At 32.3% G+C, this 11,916-nt stretch overlaps 1 protein-coding gene across 1 annotated transcript in view; it reads left to right on the top strand.

Annotated features, from left to right (window-relative positions):
- The window catches only part of LOC115877025 (nuclear cap-binding protein subunit 1), a 41,919-nt gene extending 30,394 nt beyond the window's left edge, over positions 1–11,525 (top strand). The window contains exons 9-13 of the mRNA XM_030893092.1: positions 6,222–6,460; positions 8,618–8,836; positions 8,902–9,045; positions 10,927–11,112; positions 11,204–11,525. Of these exons, the coding sequence (XP_030748952.1) occupies positions 6,222–6,460; positions 8,618–8,836; positions 8,902–9,045; positions 10,927–11,112; positions 11,204–11,317 (902 nt within the window). The 3' untranslated portion in view covers positions 11,318–11,525. The remainder of the gene's footprint in view (positions 1–6,221; positions 6,461–8,617; positions 8,837–8,901; positions 9,046–10,926; positions 11,113–11,203) is intronic.
- The last annotated feature ends 391 nt before the right edge of the window (positions 11,526–11,916 follow it).

Below are 11,916 nucleotides of genomic sequence, written 5' to 3' on the forward strand. Positions count from 1 at the left end.
GTCAGGGATTCTTCTGGGAACAGAGCCAATATCGTTAAACTGACTAACTAACTTAACCTAACTTACAATAGAATTTCCAAAAATACCAGCCTACACGTTCAATTTCTGAGGGTTTTGTGTGTGCACCTCGTGAAAAACCCTGAGGTTGTCCTCAGCCCAGTACCGACAGTTGTGCCGATTAACTAGACCGTCCAAAAAAAAAGTACTCTCATCCGAAAAACACACATTAATTAGGAAATTATTATCATTCGTCACTCGTTTCACTCATAGTTTCACAAAATTGCAAGCGACAATCAAAATCGTCTGCATTGAGTTCTTGTACCAACTGATTTTTGTACAGGTGGAACTTGTGTTTTTTTAATATCCTTTGGACACTTGTACGATTCACGCCGGTCTCATTGGCTAATTTTTTTGTACTCAGCGTACTATCCATAGCAACTTGGCCCAATACGAATACCTCCATAGCTTCATTTACTACAGGCTCTGCCTCTTTTTATTCATAACGGAACCAGTTTCGCGAAATTTTGCTACTAACTTGCGAAAAATTTTGCCATAAAGGTGTTTGTCAGGATAGCGTTCGTTGAATATGTGCGCAACCCAATACATTCATTATTATTAAAATAAAGTTCGATTATTTCCACTTTTTCTGCAAGTGAGTACACCATAACTGTTAAGAAGTTTAACGATATTGAGAAGAACTTCAATGCACAAGTCACAGAACAGCTATCTAGCAAATACCGCACCTGATCGTTCAACCTTGTGGCAAGTGAAAAAATGCGTAAACATCTAGAAACAATAAGAAGACACCTCAAATTGGTCGAAATCGTTTATCCTTATCATTTACTCTGATAAATGTTTAAATAAACTTTTCAAATTTCAATCCTTCATATTTTCTCAATGACTCGACCGATTTTCAAAAGCGAAGCGGGAAAGTATAGAGAATAGAAAGCCCTTTTCATTGCGGTACCACTTGACCCCCTTCCCATTTGAAAAAAGTTGGGGGATGACACTCCCGCTTAGAGGGTTGAAGATTTTGCAATCATTTTTGGGGCAAAAGTTGTCCCCCTCACAAACAAAATTGACGTGTTTTTGGATTTTTTGAAAAAAAATAAACCTTGGCCGTTATGCCTTCCGGAACGTTTTCGATGGGCCACCCTGTATATAAAATCCTTAAGTGACTGACGCACTGATTAATCACGATCCTGCTCAAACCACTCAACGTAAGAAGCTCAATTTTGGCATACAGGTTGATTCTAGGGTGTAGAGGTTCGATAAGAAGGGATTTTTCGAAATTCCAGTTCCAAGGGGGTGAAACCACCCCCCAAATATTACAATATCTTTTATTAAAAAAATGGCCAAGTTTCCGAAAAAACGCTTAAACACGTATATTTTCTTTTGTTTTTTTACATATTTTAAGATTTTTTAAAAATGTATACAGGGTGTTTCGAAAAATCTGGTCATTGATTAATCACGATCCTGCTTAGAGCGCGTGACGTAAAAAGCTGATTTTTGGAAAACGGATTGACTTTAGGGTGTAGAGGTTCGATAAGAAGGGATTTTTTGAAACTCGAATTCTAAGGGGGTGAAACCACCTTTCAAATATTAGAATATTTTTATTTAAAAACCGGTGAGTTTTTCGGAAAAACTCTTAAACACGTATATTTTATTTTGTTGCTTTACATATTTTAAGATTTTTTAAAAATTTATACAGGGTGTTTCATAAAATATGACCATTGAGTAATCACGATTCTGCTTAAACTGCTTGACGTTTAAAGATGATTTTTGGCACACGGATTGACTGTGGGGTGTAGATGTTCGATAAGGAAGGGATTCTCGAATCTCAAATTCCAAGAGGGCGAAAACGCCCCTCAAATATTACAATATTTGTTATTTAAAAAACGGTTAGTCTTTCGGGAAAACGCTTGAACACGCACAATTTATTTTGTTTTTTACATAATTTGAATTTTTTTTTTAAATATAGGGTGTTCCAAAAAGTTGGGTAATTGATTAACCACGATTCTGCTTAAACTGCTTGACGTAAAAAGCTTATTTTTGGGAAACGGATTTTTCGAAAGTCAAATTCCAACGAGATGAAACTACTCCTCAAATATTACCAAGTGATATAATAATATCGCCGTATTGTTTTTTCTCATGCTGACATAAATGTGAGAAAATTTTATCCAGTTTGTATGTTAATGGAAATTCTTGCTTTGCTTTATCATCACCATTACAAATAATTAATTCGACGTGAACGAAGTCACGGGTACACGCTAGTATGGTAATATAGGATAATGGCAAAACATGTCATCAATCATATCGAAATTGACATAAAGCCTATAAACCTGACTAAATAAAATGTTGGCAAAAATGTTTAAATTTGTTGTATAATTTAAGATACCGAGCAGCTCTTCATTTTAATTTATAGAGCAGATGATTGTAACAGTTTATTTATTTAGATTAAAGCTGCAAAAATTAGTTAAAACCAAATTTTATTATCGCTATATTGGTCACATTGCTCCGTGTTCAGCAAAGTTGTCGTTTATTATTTGACATAATGTCAGTCATTATTTTGTATAATATCGTGTTGTTCTTGAATCTTTGTGAGTAATTCTCACTTTTTTACTATCTTCATTGTCTTGTTTTAAAAATTGTACTTTTAAGCAGAAATAGTTTTTTTAAGAACTAAAATTTTGAGTTTTTGTATTGCATTTCTTGAAATTGCGTGTTGAAAATATGCCAAACCAAACCAAACCAAACAGTCGAAGCAAAGAGCTTGTGCTTCCCTGATAAACTATTTTGCACGAGAACGTAACAATAAAGGTCCTTTATTATCCTAGACTGCAGTCAGAGAAGCAAGTTGATTGGTAAGCACATTATACCACTTTCAAAGTTATTTCTACGTTAGTTTTTAGAAAATTCTGTTATTATTAGTTTGTGCATTAATGGCATCCTCTTACTTGTTATTACCACTTGTGTTGTAAGATGTACATCAATAAATAAGAAAATAATCCATTACACCGCTTAGAATAATGTTCATAATTGAGTGGAGTTTTTGTCAATATGTAATAAGTAAAATAACCTATAAAACTAATAAATCAATTAATTACTAAAATATTAATTATTAAATTAAGCATTTACGTCAAAATCTTAAAAAAATTATATAATAAATATATTATTTTCCAATTTTACTTTGATTTGTTGGTTACAAGATTCATCTCATAAATCCATCACAATCTGGCATGCAGCAGTGTCGCCATCGCTTGTCACAGTAAGTTGATCACGTGCAGAAATTGTTTTGCGATTATTTTAGGTAGTAGATTAAATTTACAAGAAAGAGCACCCAGAAAAGATACAGCGATTTTCAAAATTTAAGTGAGAAATCTATAAATATTCAAAGTAAAATATCACGGTTATTTTGGACTTATTTGAAAAACGTTAAAGAGAAAATAATATGATTCTTTTATTGAGATCTACCAGCCTTGAAAATATTTGCACTTATTTAAGACTCACCCTGTATATTTTTAAAAAAATGCTGAAAGATAACCTACATGTGCTCCTTAAGTCTCATTTTGGAGTCCTTGTTGCGTATGAGAGGCGTCATGCTGTATAATAATTAGGATTTTAAATTGCAGAAATTAGGGTTGTTTTGATACATTTTTTTTTGAAAAACTTATTACTCTGTTAATTATGTACAGAGATTATGACAGACTATAATTATCCTGCACAATAATTTTGACCGTCGTACTGCTTTGGCATTGACTTCTTTCTTAACTATTTTTTAATTATTCATAAAGTTGTGAAAAAAACTAAAGCAATCTCCTGTTTTGTTCGCTTTTTTGTAGGATTATTGTTTGCGCTCGTAATTAACTATTGCCAAATAGTAATTTTATTCTCAAGATGATGAGTTTGGTCAATACTTTCAATTATACGGCTCACATATCTCGCTCGGTATGCAGCAGATTGGATTTTGAAAGGAAAACAAATTTTAATGGACGTTTTGTAATTTATAATTGCGGATTTTAAAACGATTTGTTCAGGATTTCTATTTAAGTTTTCCGCTCATAGCTTACTTTTGGTGGTGCCTCTACATGTTTTTTAACTAATTTGCAAAGTAATAACTTTTCGTCTGTACCTGTATAAAACTACTGAGTGAAAAATATACATTTCTGGAATTTATATATACTGTCTCTTGGAAAAACTTATACTGTTTCTTGGTAAAAATCGCTACGAGCAACCGTTTTCAAGATATTTGGAATGGAAATAGTTAATACATGTATGTCATTGATAAAAAATAAATATGTTGACCAGATGATAAAAAAATTATAAATTGAGAACTTTTTATTTTTTTAACTTAATCATGAATTTTTCTAGAAAAAAAACTGGCGCCGGGAGACACGTATAGCCGCCCATAAAAAATAAAATAAAAATATGTTAATAATAAGTTGGTAGGCAATTCTTTTAGTTCAATCAATTTTTTTTATCTCAAAAACTGCGACTTTGACTGATTTTGATGTTATTACAAATTTTGTTGCAAATATTATTCCTAATCTTAAATTGAAAACCGCGTTTCGCTAGCTACTGTAATATTGGAGTTACGATTTTTAAAATTTTTAACCCCCTCCCATACCCCCTTACCAACCCTCCACCCCCACCAAAAACTAATAGCCAGATTCTCGGGTGCCACAGTATTTTTGTACCAAATTTGGTTAAAATCGGTTTAGCGGTTTTTGAGTTATCGTGTTACAGAGAGACGGACAGACAGACAGACACCATGAAAATATTTTGTATTTAGGTCATTTATGACCCAAATAACTCATTTTGAGTGAAATTAAAAAAACTTTTTTTTGCCGATCTTAATAGCCTACCATACCTGTTGGTATGGTCGGCTAAAAAATACTATAAAACAGTTTCTGTTAAATCTTAGACACAAAAACATTTCGAATTTATTGTTTCAGACTAGTCAACCTGTATAATTTTGGTAATTATGACATGAATTGACTATTTCGATTCCAAATATCTTTAGAATCATTACTCGTACCGAATACGAATACAATCCGGATACAATCCGGACCACTCTGTATACAGGGTGGTCCGAACTGTATTCCGGAAACGCCAGTATATTCTGCAGATAAAAATAAGTAGAAAAGTTCGTATAAATGTATATCCTAAAGTTCTTAGTTTTGGAGATTACAGGGTGTAGAAGTTTCATATTTATTTCGATTTTTTTCCCAATAATTTCTGAAGTAACGTCAATATTTCGATGACAATTGGTGTCTAGGAGTTTTTTGACATGAGAAATTTGATTTTGAAGTCAATATGACTATTTGTAGGGAAATCCATCTACAAGCGTTTTAACTGATTTGAAGTGTAATAACTTTTTGTCCGTAACTGTATAAAACTACTGAGTAAAAAACTATACATTTCCGTGACTTTTTACGTAAAAAATGTCTCTTGGTAAAAATCGCTACGGGCAACCGTTCTCAAGATATTTAGAATGGAAATAGTCAATACATATCATTATTGACAACAAATAGACACGTTTAGTAGACAGTTATTTCACTGAAATAAATAAATTTTGGCAATTCTTATTTTTTTAAATTAATCATAAATTTTTCTGCGAAAAAATGATAATAAAGCAGTTTCTGTTGAACTTTTGGCAAAAACATTTCAAATTTATGTTTTCACTCTAATAACTATTTGGCCAACTTGTATAATTTATATCAATGATGACAGGTATTGATAATTTCGATTCTAAATATCTCGAAAAACATTACTCGTAGCGATTTTTACCAAATTTCATTTTTGACGTAAAAAATGTCGCAAATGTATTTTTTTTTACTCATTACTTTTATACAGGTACGGACGAAAAGTTATTACTCTTCAAACCACTTAAAAAATATGTAGGTGGCGCCGTCTACAAGTAGGAGTCATATTGACATCTAAATCTCTCATGCCAAAAAACTTCCAGACACCAATTTTCATTCAAATATTTGTGTTACTTCATAAATTTTTTGGAACAAATCAAAATAAAAATAAAACTTCTACACCTTGTATCTCCGAAAATAAGCATTTTAGGACATACATTTATACGAACTTTTTTACTTATTTTTATCTGCAGAATATGCTGCCGAAGTTTCTGGAATACAGTTCGGACCAGCCTGTATTATTTTTACTGTTTTCTGTCAATACAGCAGAAAGTTTTATACGTGTTATTTTTCTAGTAAATCTTCCTGGTACGCAAGCGGCGCATCAATTAGTGGTAACGATCCGCCAGAAATGCACTCCTGAAGAGGTATTGGCAGTATTAAAGGATCTCCCTAACCCCCGATCGGACGAAGAAGGAGATGGAAGATTCAACCCTCTGAAAATTGACGTTTTCGTTCAGACGCTTCTCAATTTGGGTTCGAAAAGTTTCTCTCACAGTTTCGCAGCCATCTCGAAGTTTCATTACGTATTTAAGGTAAAATTGACATTTTTGTTGTCGTATTTTTTCACTTATTTCTATACTTCGTCTTTGTTCTCATCACTCACCATTAACTTTTATCCTTGTCATGTCCTCTTCAACATCCCTTTTCCTCTGGTTCTTGGTCTATTCCTCTTTCTCTTTCCATTTATTTTACGTCTTATTATCATTTAACTCTTGTTTCAGCAATTCTTTCAATATGTCATATCTTTTATAATGCCATATATATATTGTGCTCTTGTTACTCCCGTTATACTCGCGAACGAAGTTTCATCGTTTGTTCTTCCGGTTCATATGCTGTTTATCATGTTTTCTCGAAAATTTAGTATTTTCTTTTCCCGAACTCAGCCTAGAATTTTCCGTTGTATTGAAAGTCCTAGAATATTGAAACTCTTATGGCACGTATACATCGGCGCACTGTGCTGCGAACGCGCGGCACGCGCGCACCGATTTGTCTTTATTGGTACGTGTGCATTTGTGCAATCCGCGCGCATTTATCAGTGACTATGTGTGTTTTCTTTGAATAAATTCACTTTTTTGTGTTTTTCTTTGAATATTGTTTATTAATGGAGTGTTTAAAGAGTCGCACTACTCAAAATTAAAATTGCGTAGTTCTTCTCGGACGATAGAGACATGATTAACGACTAAACTAATGTTCGCGGGATTTCTATGGATTGCGGGATGCTCGTTAAAACAATAAAAGTAACGCGAGGCCAACGTTCGGCGCGGCGCAGCGCACCAATGTATACGTACCATTAGAATAAAAAACTTTAAGTGGAAATTAAAAGTGTGTACTAGGATGCAGTTCAGGAATTTTTTTTTAAATGGAATTGCATTTTTGGCTTCCTTTAAGAACCCTTTAGATAATTCTAAGATATGAGTAAATATATTTCGATAGTTTCAGAGATATTAATAAATAAATAAAAAATATATATTTTTCAACCTTTCTTAAAATAAAATATTAAAAATACAAAAATTGTCCAAACTACAAGTATATTGTTTTTTAATAAAGAATTAAAAAATGGACATTTTTTCTATTTAGAGTATTTCAAAATTTTTAACGGTTTCGCAGATATTCGCGGTTTTTTATTTCACATGGCATCTTTCACAGCAAACTTTTAATGATGCCACCTAATGATTTTTCTCCTGTATTTTCAGTTGAAAGAGGCATATGAAATAATACCGCGAGTATCTACGAAACTGATAAGAATTTTAAAATACTCTAAATAGAAAAAAACGTTCACTTTTTAATTCTCCATCTAATAAAAAAATAATATACAGAGTGTTCCATTAAAAAAAAACAACAACAAAAATTGTTTTATATTTTAGAAAGTTTGGCGTATAATTTTGAACACTTTCTATGATTTAACATTACGATATTTATAGCAAAGTAAGTATAGACAGTTTAAGTAATCACCTAATATAGTTTTGATTTCAGGACAGTTCTTGTATTTGTAATATTTTTTTTAAGAAAGACTGAAAAAAATTATTTTTATGTATTTATTACTATTTTAAGGCGATCTGAAAGTAAGCTAAAAATGCAATAATATACAGGGTATTCCATTAAAAAAGTCATTCCGATCCACTCACCCTTTTTTTAGCCACCTTAGTACACACTTTAGGTTTGCACTTGAACAAAATTCCCAAGTTTTTTATTCTAGGAGCTACAGATGCCCGACGCACTATTTATTGTACCGTATGATCTAAAAAAAAACGGCGTCCAGTTGGTTTGGAAATGATGATCGATGACATTCCCTATATAATTTTACATATAAACTGACAGCGATCTTCATTTCATAGCCACCGCTGACGCCGTTTTTTTCGATCATGTTGTACTATTGGTCGTATAATTGTTTGGTATATTCTGAATTTCAAACTTTTAGTTCTTGCTCTTAATAATTCTCTGTAATGCGTTTACACTTCTATTTCCTCCCATTATTTTTGACATAATTTCCTTGGTTATATTTGGTTTCTTTATAAATTTATATTATAGAAGATAATACAGAATGATCACTGTACTACTAGAATCTTCCCAACGAGGTGAGGGACGGTTTTGACAGAACACATTAAAAAATTAGAGAAAATACTTCAGTTTACTGCTATAGTTTTATTACTCTATATATAAGAATAGTATATATTTATTTATTATTTTAGATATTAGCTGATTCGGAAGAAGCCCAAATATGCATCCTGAGAAATATGTTCGAACTTTGGAGTACCCACCAACAGATGATGGTCGTGCTCGTCGACAAAATGTTAAAGACGCAGATCGTGGAGTGTTCTGCTGTAGCAAATTGGATATTTTCCAAGGAAATGACCTCAGAATTTACCAAGATGTACCTGTGGGAAATTCTACATTTAACAATTAAGAAGGTATACATTTTGTTTGATGTTTTTTTAATACTTACGTGTACGTTATTATATGTTTGGTTTTTCAGATGAATAAACACGTGATTAAGTTAGCTGCAGAGCTGACAGAGGCTAGAGAAAAGTTAGCTAGAGCGGAAGAATCTAGCGAAAGCGAGAGTGAGGATGACGAGAAAAAGAAACAGGACAATGCAGATAAACCTACTGAAGAAATGGTAAGTACTAAGGACTATTGATGCAAGACATTTTTGTATTTATTGAAAAATAATCAATTGAACTGTCGAATTTTACACATTTTATACAGAAATTGTTGTAAATCATTTTCGGCGAATTTGAATATCGACCGCTAGGAAACGCCACAGAAACACCAGAGTGAAAATTTTATTATGTGCTAATTTTCTCTTAAATTTCTTCAAATAGTTAAGTTGACTTTTTTCCTCAAATCAGTTTTGTTTATTTTCAAAAATAAAGTTCTGGAATCGGTCAAACATTCTTTCTACTATTTTTTAGTTGAATAAGTCTTTTTTGCTCTACTTTTGTAGACATAAACGGTACAATAAACGACTAACTTTGAGAGTGTTAACTAGATGGCGTTGTGGGAATTTTCAAAATTTTGCTAGGTTTCTAAAAAAATTAAATGATATGCTTAACTTTTATACACTAAACATTGCACCTCATAAATTCTAGAATTTATCCATCTTAGTGATGACTTTATAAAAATAACATCTAGGTATGAATGTATAAAGTAATATTCATTCATTTATTTATCATTTTTATTAAATAAACATAGCGATATATTTTTTCAATTTCAAAAATTTTATCATCTAATATAATTTTTCATTTGACAAACATCTATTTGTATTCACTAAGAGTGGGTCGCGTGGGACCCTCCACTGCGGCCAAACAACTAACTTTATACTTTAATGTTAAAAAATTGTAAAATATAATGATGTTAATTATTAATTAATTCCTAACCAGATATACTCGTCTTATAACTACAGCTGTTTTTGGTTTGGTTTTTTTGTGTATGATGCCCATGTAAGTTTTAAGAATTAGTAAGAATATGTAGGAGCAAAAGCAAAATAAAACTAAATCACCACAATACATCAAAACACTTTTACTTTTACACTGGATGCGTGCATCAGCAGATGAATAAAACTAAACTAATATCTACAAATTGAGCGTTTATATACTCGCTCAGTTGGCTCCGAGTAGGCGTGCCAAAAATAGCCAAGCGAGTCAAAACCAACCGAGCGTAATAATTACCGAAACTAGAGCAATTATTAATATTGACTTTACATTTATTAATTATATAGTATAAATATTATAGATTAATATCTATACAATGTTCTTTATGAACAATATATTCGGCAACGCAAGATTTATCCGGCCTACCAATCTGAGCCATAATGTTCTTTAAATCTAGTTAATATTGATCTTCTAGTTTGCCCAACATATTTCTGATTACAATCTTTACATGAAATTTCATAAATACCCGACCTTTCCAGTGGAGGTGTTTTATCTCTGGAGTTACCTAATAATTGTAATTTATTATTAGCACTATACACAAGTTTATAATTGACATTCTTAAAAATTCTTATATATATTCTGTTTATAAAAATAATATGTATGGCTAAAAATATTGACGAATCCACCGCTCTGCTGGCGAAAAGTAACCATTTGCAGGCGTAGGAATAAAAACACTATGCACTTAATTTTGGTGCCCAACGTGGGACAACACCAAAAAAAATGAAAACATTAGATTTTATCTCTCTTGGCCAATATACCTATAAATATCTTTTATTTTCGTAAGTTCGCATAACGGTTTCCGAGCTACAGCCGGAGCTCCTTATCATTGGACCACACTGTACAGTGAGAAGCCATTCTTATTAGCCAAGAATTATTAGTGGCCATAATTTGATATTTTTATTAATATGAAATATGAAAATAGTGATTTATTCGTACTGTTATTTCGCATAAGTGGCATTAGGTTTTCTTAACTTATTAAGATGTGTTTAGTGTTAGCGTTTTTCAGTGACTAGTTCGCAAATTATTCTTTATTTTTTTACAGAAATTGTATTGATGCTGTTTTTCAGGTCGAGAGAATGGAGGAAAAATTGGAAGCAGCCCAAGCTGACCAGAAGAATCTGTTTCTTATCATATTCCAAAGATTCATTATGATCCTTTCCGAGCATCTTGTGCGTTGCGATACCGATGGTCGCGATTATAACACCCATTGGTACAAATGGACGATTGGTAGACTGCAGCAAGTATTTCTAGCTGTAAGTTACTTGATTTTATTTGTGATTTTTCCGTTGCAACGCGGATTTATACTGAAAGTTCTCTCATCTAATACATTTATTTCGTTTGTAGCACCAAGAGCAAGTACAAAAGTACAGTTCGACATTGGAGACTTTGCTGTTTACGCAGGATTTGGATCCGCATATTTTAGAAATATTCCAGCAGTTCGTCTCGTTGCAGGGTTAATGCCTTTTTTCGTTTTTATAAGAGTTTTGTATGTTTTTAAAAACACATAATTTTTTAGATTATATGTATAAATAGAATGTAACGTTTTAAGCAGATATGATTACTGTATGTTTCTTTTATCGTTCTTCTTTGGTGTAGAACGCTAGGCTAGGTTTTGTATATTCAGTATGCATTGAGTTTTGAGAATAAAAGACCTATTGTAACATAATTTTGAGTGTCTTTTTTAAATATGTACTACGTCGATTGAAGGAAATGTGATAAAAAGAGTAGTTTTCAGCTAATATGTAAATGTGGTCTGTGGTAAACGTGCCTCTGTTATTCCCACCCCTTTTATGTGTGAGACCGTGACTTTGCGTCTGTTTTCTTTCTTTATGTGTTGTGTTTTTGTAAGTGTCTACAGGATAATTTGATATTTTTTGTTTAATACAAAGTTCTGAAAATAAAAAAGTGAAAGTATTAAATATACGAACAAAAATATTGCCGCACCAAGAACGTCCGCCAAATGAAGTAAAGCGTCGAATCAATGCAGCAATTTGCTTGTATTTAAGGGGTTGTACTTAGGCACTTTCGGCCCTCCGGTGTACCGGTATCCAGGACAG

The sequence above is a fragment of the Sitophilus oryzae genome, unplaced genomic scaffold (assembly GCF_002938485.1).
Source record: "Sitophilus oryzae breed Bouriz unplaced genomic scaffold, Soryzae_2.0 scaffold_1059_pilon_pilon, whole genome shotgun sequence".
Taxonomy (NCBI): domain Eukaryota; kingdom Metazoa; phylum Arthropoda; class Insecta; order Coleoptera; family Curculionidae; genus Sitophilus; species Sitophilus oryzae.